This window comes from Haliaeetus albicilla, chromosome 6 (assembly GCF_947461875.1).
Source record: "Haliaeetus albicilla chromosome 6, bHalAlb1.1, whole genome shotgun sequence".
NCBI lineage: Eukaryota > Metazoa > Chordata > Aves > Accipitriformes > Accipitridae > Haliaeetus > Haliaeetus albicilla.
In genome coordinates, this window is record NC_091488.1 from 17299584 (window position 1) to 17317013 (window position 17430).

Consider the following 17430-nt stretch of genomic DNA (forward strand, 5'->3'; position numbering starts at 1 on the left):
AGTTTGAGTGAATATAGAGAACATTCAGAAGAAGTGCTGTACATGCAACTCAGCAGAGCCTAACTTGTGTTTGGGAGCCTTCAGGTTCTGGGTGATAAGAAGCCTAACATCATCCCTCCAGCTGCCTTACTGACAGTGAGGCATGCTGCTGGCAGTACCCATATAATAAATGACAATATCAATGGCTCTTTAAGCACAATGGCAAAATAAGTGGGGTCTAAGGAGCAACTTGGAGGAGGAGAGTAAGGATTTATGTTTTATTGAACCACTGTGATGCTGGTCTGAAATATCGATTGCATTTGAGACAACCTTGTCTGACCAGGTCTTGATCACTGTCTCTACATGCAGCTGCTATCATACTTAACTGCATTTATAGCTTAAATATAAAAGCGGTTTTTTTGAGAAGATAAGTTCTGACTTGGATTAACAGAGTAGGAAATAGTTAATGAGACACTCTGACTGAATTTGAAAAGCTTTTGGATAGATGAAAAAGGTGTTGCCCGGGAAACGAGTTCTAGTTTCAAGTTCCCACAGGGTAGTAAGTACAAGTGAAGGGAAAATTTAAATACTAATTTATATCCTCTGTGATTGCTTTTTGCCCAGTGCTAGCAGTCTGTTGACTAATGCCTTTACTTTGAACAATGTTTAAGAATCCTACTATGGGGTCCAGCCGCTGTGGAGCATCACAAGACTTGCAAGAGTCTAGGGAAGTCACTATGGCAGCAGCCAAGCATGGAGGAGATTCTGTGTCTGCTGGATCGAGAAAAGATGATGAAGACAATTCTGTCTTTCCCTCAGCATCGCCGTCTTCTGTCATCACAGGTCCTTTGGTTCAGACTGCTGAATTATCCTTCTTTTGATGTAGAAAAAGGGCCTTTCATTTTAGTAATTTCTTTCTTGCATTCCTGTATTACATTGCAATTTGTTTACATCAGGAGAGTAATTTAAATTCCTAGGAGGGCTGGAATTAATGATTTAGGAGCACTTTTCGAATGAAGTGCAATATATGGACCACATCTTGTCAGCAGGTGTGACTGTGCAGCATTGCAAAGATTGCCATGTGTAAGTAAGACCAGAATTTGACTTTTAAACAGTTGTTAAATTTGACTGTCCAAGGATCCACTGACAATGGGCTCTTCAGTTTTTCATACAGTTTGCTAACATGCTTCTGTATCTGTTGGCGCTAGTCAGGGGAAATAGTTTTAGAACCCTTATAGTGAAAGCCAGATTTAAACACAAGCATGTCTCACCCTGTGTTGCATTATATTTTGTAAGGTTTAGTATCGGCTGCTTTGTAATGGGATGAGGTGGTTGAGGAAGTTTGAAACCAAGCTGGAAATTGGTGGTGTTCCTTACAAATACTGGTTTGGATTTGGTTTCAGGAGCTGCAAGAGTCACTATATAGGGATGAAAGTGTCAAGAGTCTTGATGACTTCTACGATCCTCGTTTTCTACTTCAGCTCTTTAGTGAACTGACCAGACCAGGTAAAGTGAATGTTTCTCTTTCATATTTACTGTCATGTTACTCTGCTGCGGGAGCTGCATGGCTCCATCTATAGCTCTGTTATTCTCAATCTAAGAGCTAATACTACAGAGGAATTTGTGCCTGGCTTTGGAGAGAAAAAACATCACTTAGCGACTGACTGCATTGCATTGTAATTTTCAGAATGACTTAAAAAGTAACAAGTTGTAATTGGCATTAAAGTTTTTCTGGTTTTTTTTTTAAAGCACTTTTCCAAATAATGCAATATATCTAATGAGATTTGGCTACTCAGAAATAGAGCAACATAGCAGGAGACAGGTATTCCTGCCAAGCTGGTCTTGTCCAGATGGGTAGGTGCTCCCTCATAGCTCTTTTAAATGTAGTGGGTTAACCCTATGTAGAGGGACTGATCTGCTTAAGACGAGGAGAGGTTTTTAAACTGGAACTGTAAACAGCTTGGAAGAGACAAAAAGTAGACATTTATGTACTCTGATCTATCGAACAGCATTCTGTATATCACAAAAAACAGCACAGTGTAATTATAAAATAGCATAAGAGGGATCAATAAAGAATATTCCTACTGGAGGGTTGTATTTTTTTCTGGTGGATATGTAGAGCTGTATTCTGTTCAGCTGTGGTGTCACAGCATGAGCAAAACAGGCATGGAAGGGATGGTACCTTCTGCTGGTACATGCAGTGCCCCACCTGCAGCTGATAGGACTGCTCTGATCTGGGGCTGCTTTGTGGCTGAGTTTTTTGGAGCAGTAGTCGGCTCCTTTCAGCTATGCTCTCAGTGAGAGCTCGGCAGAGGTAGGGCAGGTTGGAGAACGTGCCCTGCAATGTTGGAGGAATTCTCTGGACATAAACTAGAAGCCCCCATTGCTGGGGAAGGGTGAAGTTGTTTCCTGACCAGAGTGAATCTCTGCAGGGATATTGTTTTCTGCAAGGGACACCGTGACTGAATTGACTGGAGATCTGTCCTGTTACAGGCTGTGGTTATAGTATAGGGAAACTTCATCCAACCCATTTTCCATTAGACAGAGATGCATGGGGCCATTGTATGTCATGAATAGGCCTGCGCTCAGAATTGCTGGAAAGTTTGATGAGATCTACATGTTGCTTGAAAACTAGTTGCTTAGCCTCACTTTTCTTGTTTGACATGGCCCTGCTTTGCGTATGCATATCCTTGCTGTACTTCACAGGCATGTTGTCTATTTAGAGAGCCCTTAAAGATCAAAGTGAGACAAGTATCATAAGGAATTTCCTAACCAGCTCCCTCCCTATGGTTAACCACTGTGTAGTTACAGCTGGATTTGGCTTTCCACAACAATAATATCAGAAGCAATTGGCAGGCTGATAACTGTCTTTCAGTGAAATCATACTTACAGTCCTTCTTTGTTCACGTATACCCTTATAGTACAGTACCTGTTTTGTGTGTTCTTAGGCTATACTTAGCTATAGTTGTAAACCGCTCTGTATAATTTTGACAGCAGTAAAAAGAACTGTCTTTTAGTATGCTGAGGAAAAAAAGATACCAGAAGTATCTGGTGTTTTGCAGTGGCAGGGATCTTGGACAATCCAGTTAATGCTGGGTTGTGGAGATTGTTATTGATGAAGAGCATGGACAGCCAGTGTCTTTTCAACCTGGGTGTAATAGTTGGAAAAAACAGTGCTGTCATGCACCTGTCATCATCAGCCACCACCTAGAGGCAACCACCTTAAGTGGTGGGAGGGATTTGGTGGCTGTTGGTCAGCCTCAGCGGCGCTACAGTCAGCCAGTGATGACGACTGCTTGTGTGGGAAGCAGTGGGGCTGAGGGAGCTCTTGCACATCATGTTCTTGCGGAGCTGTGGAGGCAGTGGCTATCCCAACATAGGCTGACTCCAAAACTCGAGAGGGGAAAAATCGTCCTCTTAACTGCTCCATGCTGAGTGAGAGTCTGTGTCTTAAGAGGGGCATTTTTAAAGGGCCCAAGTGATTTATGAGTTCACGTCCCATGGTGCCCCTAAACCATGTCAGCTGCTCTTGGAATTCCCAATTCCTCTTTATTTATTTGCTCTTTGTACTGACTGCACAGTGCCCTGTGCACAGATGTTATATAACTGCTGAATTTATAAACATAGACTTATTGCACCATGCTTAATGCTTACTGAGTAAAAAGTAAGTCTAGAGTTGGGCAGATAGCAAGTTCTGTCTAATTTTAGCTCTGATAAGCATCTCGTGGAAAGCTTTTCCATCATGGTTCTCAAGGTACTTTAAACAAACTGTATGTCAGACATAGAATTAACTTTTTTTTTTAATAATAGCTTGTTATTTTATGTTAGTTATTGAATGCACTCTTCAAGGTCAGCTGGATGGAAAATATTTCCACTGCATGTTTTCAGTGAAAGAAAGTTTTCCAAATAAATCTTTCTGTGACCAGCATAAACTTTACTGCTGAAGTGAGGACTTTGGTTTTCACTATCCGGTACCACCCCATAAAATTATCCACTTTCTCTGTCTAATTGGTGTACATTAGTAGTTCTCAAGAACTGCAGTCTGAAGGAGAGTCATGTGGTGGCTTGCTCTGAAAGGCCATACAAGACATACTTGATCCTGTACTGAAGAGGTTGTTGTATAGGCCAGGGCTATGTGTGAGATGTCCATAAGTGATGGAGAATCCGCTGCATGCAGGCAGACAATTTTTAGATGATCTTTGCATGTTCACTTGGGATTCAACAGAAAGCATCCATTTCCCAGTGCTTACCTTGCACCCTTGCATCTTGCCTGAAGAGTGGGAAGTGTGGAGTTGCTTTGCCACAGACAGAAGGTAGCAGAAGGCACAGATTAGGTGTCTCTCTGGTCTCTGTTTCTCTTTCTTCTGCCCTGTTGTGCTACTCCTCTCACCATTTTTACTTTGGCAGTCAGGTGGTGGCCTTGCCCAGTGCCTGGAAGTAGAAGGGGGTAGAGCAGTATCTGTACAAGCTCTGGTGATGTGAGAGGTATCCCGTGCTAACAAACGAGGGATCTTTTTGCTCACTAGGAGGATGACTGAGGTGTTTTGCATTACGCCAGTTAAACTTGATGTGCCTTGGTGAGGACTGGTGTAGGGAAGTGTGCAGTAATCGCTAGTATTGAAATAACTTGTAAAACTACTCAGTGAAAAGATCCATTACTGCAATTCAGTGGTGCCTTTGCATTGGTCATATAGCAGTGGGCTGGTTGGGAGGCAGTGCTGGGAGGTGGAGACCCTGCCATTGCCTGGCCCATAACTAGCAGAGCTAGGTGTGAAACTGCCAGGCACAAAATTAAAGTAGGAATTCTGGCAGTTGAGGAAAAGATGAGAGAAACAGCCCAGTTGCTGGTGCGAGGACATAAATAATCTGTGATTTTTTTACATAAATATATATATATTTTTATATATATATATATTTTAGCTGGGGCGGGGGGAGAGGAAATCAGCGGACCAAATATAGGTACTTGTCAGTAAGACTACAGTCTCTTCTTCAATAGGAATATTTGTTTCTCAGAAATTTCCTCTTGACCTTCAGTGTGAATTACAAGAAAATAGGTGAATATTGTTGCTAAACTCAGAACTACAATACATTTGCACTTCAGCTGGTACAATACACCGAGGTGCCATTGTATTCCATTACTGGTGAATGGCATAGAAATAGCACAGGAGATATTCCGGAGGTTTTACATCATTTCTAGCCATCAGTGAGTAGAAATGGCACAAGCTCTTCAAAACACCCAGCCCTTAAATGAGAAACTCTAAATCCTGATGGTAAAATGCTATGGAACATAAATGTTAGAGTCAAGGGTGTTTTTTCTTTTTGGCTGGTTACTGTTCATTGCTGGATTTTGTTTGTCCCAGAAGGGCATAGGGCTACACTTTAGTACTTTGCTTGGAACATGCCTTACCGGCAGAATCACTCATGCCTGCATGGTAACAACTGGTGTGGCTAATGGCTTATTTATGTATTATTCTCCTGTCTGTTCTATTACAGAAGCTCTTTCATGCAGATAGGCTTTTCATTGGCTATGCTGATCTATCTTTCACGGACAGACTTATCAAGTGCCCAGAAAATGTTTTGAGGAAGACAGTTTTCCCTCTTGTTCTTCTTTATACTTAACTTTCCTGAAACAGTGAGATATGTTATGTCTTTACAGAATTTACTTCTAACTTTGCATGGTCTAGCAGGCAGAATAGTCTCTCTCTCACGTAAATGAGACTAACCACATTAATTTCGGCTCGGGTAAAGAATTCCTGTTCAGAGTATTTTGCAAAATGCCTTTCTTAGCTGAAGGAGCCTTTAGCATGCAGTGAAGTAAGAGTTTGTAGGGGTAGGTCTAGAAATTGGTGTTTATGAATAGAAATTTTGTTAAGGATTATAGTGCTGTTATATACTCTATGACATGTCAGTGTAATGCACTGGGTGTTTTTCTTTTGTTTTTTTTTCCCTCTTCACATACAGAGTGTGTAGTGGCATGTCACAAGTTTGTTGAAGTCAATGCCCTGGGTCTAACAGTAGCTGCCCTTAGCAGCTATGATTCCAACATGAGAGCAGCAGCATATTTTGTCCTGGCTTCCTTTCGTTCTCATCTGGAAGGAGCTCGCTTTCGAGAGAAGAGTCAGGTAAGACTGAGATCAATCGGTAGTTTGCCAAGTTAGACATTTTAGGTCATGGACACTTACAGGAGAGTTACTGCTTTATTCATCCATCTACCTGCACATTGTGAGGGAGCTAAAAGAAGCTTTTTATCCTCTATTCCATTGTTTCTCCTCTGTCGCTTTGTGTTTCTTCCTGTTATAATCAATGGGCAGAAAAAGGGGGGGAAATGTGTTTTAGAAATTATTAGGAATTTTATTTGTAGGAATGGAAATCCTGATGGGATTGGTATTTGTTTTATGGCCTATGAAGTATCCTAAAAGCTTATTTATGTGTTCATGCTCTCCTGTTGTATTTGTTTGGGTTATGGTTCAAGCTTTTCTCCCCTGGGCTCTTGTGCTGCAGTTGCTGTATCTCTTGGATGCTGTGCAAAATGGAATCAGGCAGCCAAACCTCAGATTTACCTTCTCATTGACCCTCTACATTGCTCGTGTCGCACAGCAGATTCTGAAGCCAGGTACTGTAACCTACTGTGCATGTTGAACTCCTGGGGTGAGTCACTGTGCATGGAGTAACGTCCTTGACTGATACTGGAAGATGAGATAGCTGTGACACTGGTAGGAGCCACAAAGTGTGCTTTTCTGTGTTTCAAAGAAAAACTTCCAGTGCTTGTGTAGACTGCCTTACTGGAGAAGTGGGAAGTGGCATTTTAATTTGTGTACAAAACCAGTCTGATCCATCAGGGATGAAGCCACTACCTCCTCGTAATTTTGAGGTGGAGGTGGGCAGAGGACTAGGTGAGTGTGCGGGTCCTGTTCAGCAGATCAGAGTAGGTTGGCCCAAGTGTCCTTTTGTCCTTAGACACTGAATCAACGTAAGTGACTGTTACAAAGAAGAATCATAGCATCAGGGAGTAGTTCAGTTTGGAAGGGACCTTGTGAGGTCTTTAGCTAAACCCTCTGCCCAAAGCAGGGCCAGCTGTAAGAGCAGATGACTTTGCGCAGGGCTTTATCCTAGAAAACCTCCAGACTTCTAGACTGATCCTAGAAAGCCTCCAAGGATGGAGACTGTATAGTCCCTCTGGGCAACTTGTTCCACTGCTCATGGGGGACATGTCTGGTCTGAAGGTTAAAAAGTATGATTGTGTAACATGAAGCATTAGGCTTGAAACGTGGAGAGATTTGCCTCTCACTTTGCTGCAGATTTCTGTTTTGTCAATGAAGTAACGTTGGATTTGCTGAAGTCAGAGCCATGTTGAATGTTTATCTTCTCACCTGCTTTGTGCACACTCTGAATGAGCTTTTCATTTTGGGGAAGAGAAAAGGAGGGATGGCCAACAATATAATCAGCCTTAGAGCAGGCGGCCTCCTCACTGTAATTAATTGTACTGTTGTGACAGCTAGCTGAAACACTGGAAAATATAGGTACCGTTTATTTTTCTGTGTGGTTGTGTATTGTGAACATTGTCCTCCTACACAATAACCATTGTTTCTCTTCACAGAGGAGCACATGTATATAAAGGTAAACAGATTCCTTCTGTCACACCAGTATTTGGATCTGAGGAAAGTACCAGGGTTTTTCCAGCTTTTCTACAGTTTTGATTTTGAGGTAATGTAAGAACCCCATCTTCAGTATCCACTAATTCTTCAGAAAATAATAGAAGAAAGCCATAAAAATGCAATAAAATCTTATTCTTACATAGGCAATTAATTAGAGGCATCTTTGTTTTGTTTTATATTGGAATTAGCAGTATTATTTCTGGGTTTCTTTGTTGTTTTCTTAATAGTAACACATAGTGAAATCATGAGTTGTGCTGTGCATGCTCTCTAAGCACAACAAACAGAATGTTCTGCCCTAGCTAGCTTACATTCATATTTGAGTTTAGGTTATTAATGTCGAGTTCATTAATGAACTGAGGCATTTTAGAAACAGCAACTTTTAAGGTTCCATTATCAGTGCATATTTGGGCTGCAGAGTAACTGTTCCTGATGGTTGTTATTGATTAAATTTGAAAATTGAGAAGTCCAGAAAAAGCTGTTAAGCACTGTGGTAGCACTCCCAGGGAACCAGGTTTTTTGTACTCTTATGAGCAGGCATTATTTTGAAATGTCTGATGGTGGTATCTTTCTTATGGCTTCTAGTACAAAACAGAACGTGAGTGGATTCTCAGATTTCTTGGAGAAGGGCTGCGTGATAAACATTGCTATGAGCTCTATGACTACCAGAGGATTTTCCAGGTCATTCTTTCCTTTTTCAACAGTCCTTTGTGTGATGAGGGCTCCCAGGTAAGAATTAAAAAAAAAAAGAAAAACCAAACCACAAAAAAACCCCAAACCACAAAAGTTTGCCTGATTTGGAGATCTTAAACAAATACAAAGCAGAAAGGAGCAGCTGCCTTTTCCCTTGCCCTCTTGAAAATCTGCTCCTTGTTGATTTTGTGTGTGTGTGGAGGGGGAAATAATTGCTTACGTCTAAACCAGAGTCACATCCTTGTCTCCTGAAATTGGAACATGTCCCTGCCATCATGGAACCTCACTCAGTTTCATCAACTGGTGGTCTGGGTCTAGTCGTATTTCTGCTGCTCTGTGGAATATATTGGAGATACCACAGTTTTGCTCATATGGTCAAGGCCTTTGGTTTTTTAGGTCTCCTTATTCCCTAACCAGCATGTTACCTGTACAGTGCTTTAGCAGGAAAAAAACTCACATGCCAGCAGCTCTCATGTTCATAAACATCCACCCTGAGAAATCCAGTCTGTTAAAAGTATCTTAGTTGAGTATCAAAATCTTGGACAAAAAGAGAAAATTGTCTTGCTACCTTAAGAATTTTTTTTAAGAGTAGCGTCTGTGTGTATGAAGTCTTGAAAAGAGAATGTCTTTTCTTCCCTGGGGTTGTTAAGAACATGTGGTGTTTGGCAATACATTTTAAGTTGATCAAATCCCAGATACCAGTCAGATTGCTAATTATATCCTTCTAAAAGATTGATAATAATTAGATCCTGACTATGTTTTAATTTTGTAAAAGAACAAATTATGTTTTCTGTTTCAGAGTCATATTCTGGAGATATTACAAAATGCTGCCCATGTCACCAGAGCTGCCTATGAGCTGATACAAGATCACAGCCTCCTAACCTGGATATTGCACATCTTAGAGAAAAGGTAACTAGGGAAATACTAGTGAAATGGGAACAATTTTACTGTCCGCAGTAGAATAATTATGCAACTGAGTATGAAAACAAGGGTGATGGATACAGAGATGGCCTGTCAGTGGTTGTGACATTTGGTGCCTAGGGCCATACTGGCAGAACTTGCTGAACTCTGAAGCGTTCCCTTGTGTCTCTAAAAACAAAATCAAGATGCTTTCAGGTTGTAGTAGGAGGGATGATGGTGTGTGGGGGCTTCATGTTTTTGATAACACTTTCTTGAAAAACTTAGAAAACAAAATGGCACCTTATTTTAGCGTATGTGACTCTTTATTTTCAAATACCCACAGTTCACATCCTGTCGTAGGACTACCTACACAGTAATTGGCACAATAATGAATTGGAGCTGTCTATAACATTTCTCTTCCCACTCCTTCCTCCACCCCTTGCCTCTCCCTTACATACATGCACACATGTGCGCACACACACACGCATGCACGCGTGCATGCACACAACATCTCTTTTGCATAGTTTCCCCTAGCAGGTTCAAGCAAGGTTTCAGGGTCATCTACAGTGTGATTGGCCTGAACAGGTTCCCAGTACTGCTCCCCCGTTGTGCACCTCTCTTTGGTACAATTTGGTACATTTTGAAATGAGAAAGCCTGGATTTGGCCTCTAGCACCCAATACTTTGTGATTGTACTTTTGAGAAGTATTCTTGCATCCTCTGTACAAAAATGAGATTGCTCCCCCTGCTCCTCCCCCACCCGTAGAATAACAGAGTAAATATGGTTCCTGATACTGTGCTGTAAGCATTGCTGTTACTACTTAAAGTCTTAGGAACATAAGGAACCAAGCTGTCTTGAACAGTAACTGCTCTAAAGAAATGGTGGTAATGGCTGCCATGTAGTGGAATACTTAGCAGGGCTGTGTAATGAAAGATGTAAGTGAGAAATCACTAGTCTCATGCAGGGGCTGTGATACACTGTTTCCCCAGCTGCAACATGGCAAGAGGAGGGCAGTAACCAGGGCCTCCATGTGGCTGGGGCTTCAAAGGGGTGCACTCTCATGACCTGATGGGGACCTGGCTGAGAGGCACCTTTTGACATTCACAGCTCCAAAAGTCCTCTAGGTGATGGACTGGTTCCTGGTTAGGATCTGCCTTCCAAATGGGTGTTTGCTTCTCTTTTTTGTTTTTCAGGTTTCTGGAGAACAAGCTGCTAAATAAAATTATTTCCTTACTCCATACTCTGTGGCTAACAAATTTAGGAGACAAGAGAGAAGTCAAGAATCAGTCCCAGGAGAACAGGAAGTTTCTTCCAATTCAGTTTGTAAATGAATTTCTGTATGTTTTGATCACATTAATCAAACACATTCGGTAAGTCCTTTTTTTCTTTTTAATCAGTTTGCATCTCATCCTCTGTCTAGCTGGAAATTTACTAAGGCTAGAAGAATTTCTTGATCTCTGGTAGTTTAATGCTTTTTTTCCCCCTTCAGTTTGAATGTTGAGTAGTGAATTTTGATGAGATCTCTTTGACAGGAAGGTTTAGCTGTTTAAATACGTGGGGCATAAAATAATAGCTGATGCACAGTTACTGTCAAGTTCTACATCCTTAATTACTGGCTATTTTTAAGCTGCTATGTTTTACCTTTTTCCTGCTGGATTAGAGCTTGCAGTTCACAATGCTATTTGCTGTAAGGATCTTTCATACTCTCCAAAGGTTTAGACTTTCTGTGTCTGTACCATGCCTGCAAATTGTACAAGGAGAAACTGTGCAAAGTATTACACGACAGTGTTAAGGAGTCCATCTCTTCTCTCCAGATCTAGAGGACTTAACCTGTCTAAGCACAGCATTTGCAGCAGGGACAGTAGAAAGCAAATGAGTAACCAGTTCTGTTTGGGTTCATAATAGTGCCTGCAGCTCTTTGTGCAGACAGATATTGTCACAGCCTGGAGAAGCTGTTTATTTCCTCAAAATTTTGAAAATTCATGCAAAATAAAGAAGCATAGGTAAAGCTCCAGACCTCTGTCCTCTTCCTTGTGTGCCATCTGCCTTTGCTATTTACAGGCAGGAGGGCAAAGACTATGTTTCATGGTCTGTTCTGCCAGATGCTAATGGAGCGAAGTACTGGGGATTCAGTGGGAGTTAAACTAATTATTGCTGGCATCCTGAGAAACAAAAGTATATGTCTAGAGAACTGCAGGATAAAACTGTAGGAAGAGACTGTAAGGAGAAGAAGCCTATACTTATTTTATTTTATTAATTAGCAGGCAGAAAAATACATGGCACTTCTGTTTTCTTTTCATAGGACTAATTTAGATCTAGCCAAACTGACTCAGTTTTTCAGTACACTCAATTCTGTGCTGGAATATCGTGCTATAGTTGTTAAGGCCTTCAAAGAAATGAGCCGGTTCACTGTGAATGACAGTGTTCTCTCAAACAAAGAGATCCTCCTGCTGCTGCATAAGTGGAGCATCATTGAAAAAGACCTGCAACTACAAGAGGATGTGCAGACTCTAGCTCAGAAATACCAAATCAAAGAATTGCTTAGTAAGTACCAAAATATTTCAGAAAAGTAATATTGTTGAGGCTGTTACAAGCTAATCATACAAGTGAGGCAAACTTCATAGGAAGTAGTATTAATAACTTTTGTTGGACAATCTGATACAGCTTGGGGGAGGAGGAACGGAAAATAGCTAGTTTTTCTTATTGTCATCAGTGTTGGAAGAAAGCAAAAATACATTTGGACTTGTATGACTTCTCTCTTGTTATCCGTGAACAAAATATAGAAGGGACTTTGTAGTGGGAGGTGTTAAACAACACTGGTTTCGTGTGAATACAGCAACTGCTTTTGGTGCACATTACAACTTCTATAGGTTTCTTTAAATGTTCTGTATCAGTTAAACATTATTAAAGTATCACTGTATTTAAGGGATACTATAAAAGCTTTAGTTTTTCTAAAGTTTTTCCACACCCTTTCAGTGTCTTTCTGAGGATTTTTAGAGAGTTACTGTAATGACATCTGTAACTTACTATATATGTGGTTTTAAAAAACCCTGTAGCTCCAAGCATCAGGAGCTTATAAAGGAGTTACAAAAATGGATCCTTATCTGAAATTTTGTTTCTGAGGTTACATTTCAAAAGTTGTCTCCATCCCCCACAGCCCCCAGGAAAAAAATGCTGAAATGCATTTAGTTCATTCTAAGCTGCAGAGTGCAACATAATTGAAATTTCTGATGATATTCTCAATGACTCCTCAAAAGCAGATTGCCATAAAATGCTGTGTGGTATGGTGGTGGCAAAGTCCTGTTGCTGTTTGGGAGCTTTGCTGCTCCCTGTGACACAGGCAGCATCTAACGGAGGGCAGCCCTGTGTCACAAAGTTCGGCTGCCTGCCTCTTCCCTTGGGGTGTGAAAAATTCACGTGCCCTTGGTTGACAGCACCCCGCCAGCCAGACACTCAGCCAGGATGCGGCTGTGCTGGAGGAAGGCAGACTTTGCTGCTTTAGCCCGCGCCATTCAAGAGCAACGTAGCTGTGCAGATACCTCCTTCCATAGGCAGGCGTGTGCTGTGCCTTTGCTAGCCCAAAGAATAGCATCTTGAGCATTTCTCATGAGGTGGTATAAATAATGTAGCCTTACTGGCAAAACTGCATCTTGTGGACCTCTGAAATACTGCCTCGGCTTTGCTGGGCTGTGAGCCAGGGCCTGGGTGGCATTACTGCTCACCTCAAAGTTAGGCGATCCAGTTCAGAAAAGTGTTTCAGCCTGTGAGTCACTGCCTGTAGCCCGTTTGCTCTGAATTGTGTAGGCTCAATTAGGCTGCTAAATGAGGCTAGTACTTATCCTTTTAGCAACTGAAACAACACATGATACCATCTTTCTTGCATAATTTTCTACCAAGAAAATCCTTTGGAGTATCTGATGTTTGTTTTGGTGGTGGTTTTCTTCTCACAGAAAATATTAAAGAAAAGAACAAATCTCAAGCCTCTTCTCATGCATACCATCACATTCGGAAAAAGAATGAGATAGAAAGAGAAGACGACAGCACTGCAGACCTGGAAGTCTCTGAGCTGGAGAAATGCAGAGATCATCTGAACTCTGTATTTGCTCATTGGGAGCCTGTTTTCCCAATGCTGCCTGCCAAACATCGAGGGGAGCCCCTCAAATCTGCTGACCTCGTGGATGAAACAGTCAGTCTTACCTGTGCGTCCACTTACGTAGTAACTAAATGGCTCATGAAGTCCATGGCTGAGCACAGCCTCAACATGCAAAATGTTTCATTAACTCTGCGGTGGCTACAGAATTGCATCTTGCCACACCCAGTGGCAGTGCAGGAGATCCTCAGGGATGAGACATTGAGGAACAACATCTTCAAGTTTTACACCCAGATCTGTGAGGCCAGCCGTGGAACAGCTGGACTCTTCAAAGAGCTCTCTTTATTCAGTTCAATCATGCTTCGCCTAATGGATGCTCAGGGCCTAACCAACAACGGCTTTCATGAACTCATGAAAAACTTGTGCCTGTCAGCAATGACGGAAGAGGATGCAAACAAGAAAGGTAACTTATCTTTTCCTTTTCACTCACGTTACAAGGCAGTAATGGTAGAAAGTAGGTAGTTCCATGGTTTTTTTTAATTCATTCTCCTGGTTTCAGCTGGGATAGAGTTCACTGTCTTCCTAGTAGCTGGTACAGTGCTATGTTTTGAGTTCAGTATGCGAAGAATGTTGATAACACTGATATTTTCAATTGTTGCTAAGTAATGTTTAGACTGAAGTCAAGAATTTTTCAGCTTCTCGTGCCCAGCCAGCGAGAAAGCTGGAGGGGCACAAGAAGTTGGCACAGGACAGAGCCAGGGCAGCTGACCCAAACTGGCCAACGGGGTATTCCACACCTTGGGACGTCACGTCTAGTATAGGAACTGGGAAGTGCGGGTGGGGAATCGCCACTCGGGGACTGGCTGGGTGTTGGTCGGCAGGTGGTGAGCAATTGCCCTGCACATCATTTGTACATTCCAATCCTTTTATTATTGCTGCTGTCATTTTATTAGTGTTATCATTATCATTATTAGTTTCTTCTTTTCTGTTCTATTAAACCGTTCTTATCTCAACCCACGAGTTTTACTTCTTTTCCCGATTTTCTCCCCCATCCCACTGGGTGGGGGGGAGTGAGCGAGTGGCTGCTGCGTGGTGCTTAGTTGCTGGCTGGGGTTAAACCACGACATTCATCAAAACAGTTTCAAATTTGCCCATGTCTGTTGGTGCTCATAACTTCACAGAGTAAAAGCTTTGTCTTTGGTGGTATGGGCACAGGGATTGGTAGCACAGAATGGGGTCACACTATAGGGGGTTTCTGATAGTACAACAGTCATAGTCCCTCAAAGAAACCTCCCTTTCAAGGACTAAAATGGAGGTCAGTGAGGTATAAAAAATACAATTCCAAGGGGAAAAATAGTCTGCAGCAAATGAGTCTATGTGGGTGTGGGTTCTGATCCATGTGCTATTAATGTTATAATTCGATAGCAAAATCCACAGGTCAGATTTCAACCTTTTTTATTTAAAGAGGTCAGAAGGTTGTGCTAACAAGAAACTGTTTTCTTTCCTTAATGTGAGGAGGATCATTGGCTTGGCATGGGCAAAAAACCCACAAATTTTCCATATGGGAAAAGAGTTAGGAAACTATTTTAAAACATAGATCTGGAGGTAAAATGGTTTGGTTTTGTACTACTATGTGGAAATAGAAGAATATCTGTTCTGATTTTTCTCTAATTTTTCTTCCACAGCTGTTTGTGTATTCCTGACTTCTGTTTACATTGGGGACATATGGCTTGGAGCACAGGAGCCAGATATGTTAATAACCCATGTCAAATTGATCTGCAGTAGTACAGATGATAAATTAAATGATGATGACTTGGAAACTCATAAACAAGGAGAAGAAACTATCACGCCTCTTTGCAAAACCCTTTACTTGGCTACATTGGGGCATTAATTCAGTGAACTGACACTTAATCATTAATGTTATACGCTCTGCCATTGTTGCTGCGAGCCATGAAGCCCTCCTGAACTGTTCTCCATACAAATCTAACTTGTTTTGTCATAAAGATCAATATTTTATTACTGTGTGTAAACTCAGAGGGGGAAAATTGCATTCGTCATCTCTCACTGGAATATTAAAGCTCTCATTTCCCTTTTCTTGAACACTATGGGACACAATGTTATTTATATCACTTTTATTACAGGCATTTTTAACTTTATGAAGAACCAAAAGAGACTGATTAGTGCATTTCCTCTGGACTGTATTTCAGTCCCCATGTAGTTAAAATCCATCCTCTCCCCAATATAAGATGGAGAAAAAAGGCTGCAGAGCTTCACCACAATGTGGTATAAGTGCAAAGAATGAGTAGTCAGAGGTTTAGCCACGATGACCTACTATTTCTTGAAGAACCCAGTTTCTTTCATGATATATAATACCAAGACCAGTATGAATAGAAGACTGAACACTGAAATCATGGTGGCTTTAAATTAAATGGCTTTTGAAAGCATTTATATTGGAGCTGGTCTGTTTTTATTCTACTTTTTGGTTTGCTTTTTTTTTTTTTTTTTAATTAAAAAAAGCCCTGACCATCACCGCTGCTGGGACTTGCAACAAAGGCCCATCTTCTCTCCACTCTGAAAAAATGAGAGATGGAACTAAAACCTAAATGACTTGCTGCTCATTGATTATACATGTTTTTTATTGGAAATTCTCTGTGAAATCTGATAAATATTTCTTGAATGTGGCCTTGAGGGCAGTTTAACATACCATTCCAGATATGCAAATATGCAGAGCCTGCTTGAACCTTTGAAATGTAAAACAGGATTTATTAAATTGACTCATGAATATATGCTGTGCCTAGGTACTTTGTACAAATTCTGTACAGGGAAAAATCAGAAATGCATACTCCTTGTGATGTTTATTTAATTTGTTGTTTGGTTTTTTTTAAAGAAAAAACCATGAGATGCAAATAATGAGGATTGCTTCTACATATAAATATCTTGTCCTAAAGAAGCCATAATATCTATATCAAGACTTGATTTAAAAATAACAAATATTTCTTGAAAAAGCTGCAAGCCCATTAGAAGCTAAATTTTGTGTCATATAAAATCCCTAGGGTCTGACATCAGGAAATCTGCTTTGTGATGAAAAAATCTTATTTTACTTAATTAAAAAAAAAACAAACCAGGCAAAATGAAACTAAAGGAGTTCCAAAACAGAAGATGTCTTTCCATCTCATCTAACTGGAAAAGAAAATACTCATGCCATATAGGGAAGGAGTTTTGCAGCTCTTGAGGGACTGAGCACATCTAACAGTGGTTTATAGTATGATTTGCTTGAGAGAATTAAAGAAATGAGGTAAAACCATTCAACCAACCTAAGGACAGTAATGCAGAAATGTATTTTCTCTACACAAATGTATCTTAATTGGCAATAAATTAAATTAATTTTCCCCAAGTTGAGACTGTTTTGCCCATGATGGTAACTGGTAAGCAATCGCCCTATCTTAATCTTGACCCACAAACTTTTTCATCCCATTTTCCCCCCTGTCCTGCTGAGGGGGAGCAAATGAGTGGCTGGGTAGGCATCTGGCAGCCAGCCAAGGCCAACCCACCACAATATGTAATGTGGTGTAGCGTGATCCCTTCCAATCCCTTAATAAAGTAACAAAACCCAAATCCTAAATGCCACGACCCAGTTGTTGCACACTTTCCAACAAGTTGCAAGCCCAAAATGGTTTTGGGTGTGCACCTGCATGCCTGGCAGTAATGGCCTTTCACATGCCTTTTGGCCATGTTTGCTTAAAAAAATAAGTTGTGTAACTGTGGTACCTGCAGGAGCAGAATTCGTGTGTTGAAGCGCAGCCAGTTGGAAGAGTGATTCTTGAGTGAGATCGGATTCTAGAAATAGGTACAGCAGATGAAAACAGGCATCCTAAATTATTTATGCTTAAGCAGCTATTTTCACACCTTGGTATTTCTCTCTGTGGATGGAAGTAGTGATTTCTGAATGCAGTTTTGTCACTGCTAAAATAAGGAAGATCACTTTCAAGTCTATAGTGGACTTTAGCTAATGAGATACACAGTGCTATAGAAGTGGAAAGTAGGATCAGGAGACCATGACTACAACTAGGGTGTCATGCATGTTGGTATGCTTTCCTTACAGTAATGCATCTAAAT

At 41.0% G+C, this 17430-nt stretch overlaps 1 protein-coding gene across 1 annotated transcript in view; it reads left to right on the plus strand.

Annotated features, from left to right (window-relative positions):
- Positions 1–16096, plus strand: part of URB1 (URB1 ribosome biogenesis homolog) — a 58195-nt gene extending 42099 nt beyond the window's left edge. Inside the window, exons 29-39 of the mRNA XM_069785246.1 lie at positions 651–822; positions 1383–1485; positions 5941–6101; positions 6481–6592; positions 7577–7683; positions 8217–8360; positions 9124–9233; positions 10418–10594; positions 11527–11768; positions 13175–13777; positions 15000–16096. Of these exons, the coding sequence (XP_069641347.1) occupies positions 651–822; positions 1383–1485; positions 5941–6101; positions 6481–6592; positions 7577–7683; positions 8217–8360; positions 9124–9233; positions 10418–10594; positions 11527–11768; positions 13175–13777; positions 15000–15205 (2137 nt within the window). The 3' untranslated portion in view covers positions 15206–16096. The remainder of the gene's footprint in view (positions 1–650; positions 823–1382; positions 1486–5940; positions 6102–6480; positions 6593–7576; positions 7684–8216; positions 8361–9123; positions 9234–10417; positions 10595–11526; positions 11769–13174; positions 13778–14999) is intronic.
- The last annotated feature ends 1334 nt before the right edge of the window (positions 16097–17430 follow it).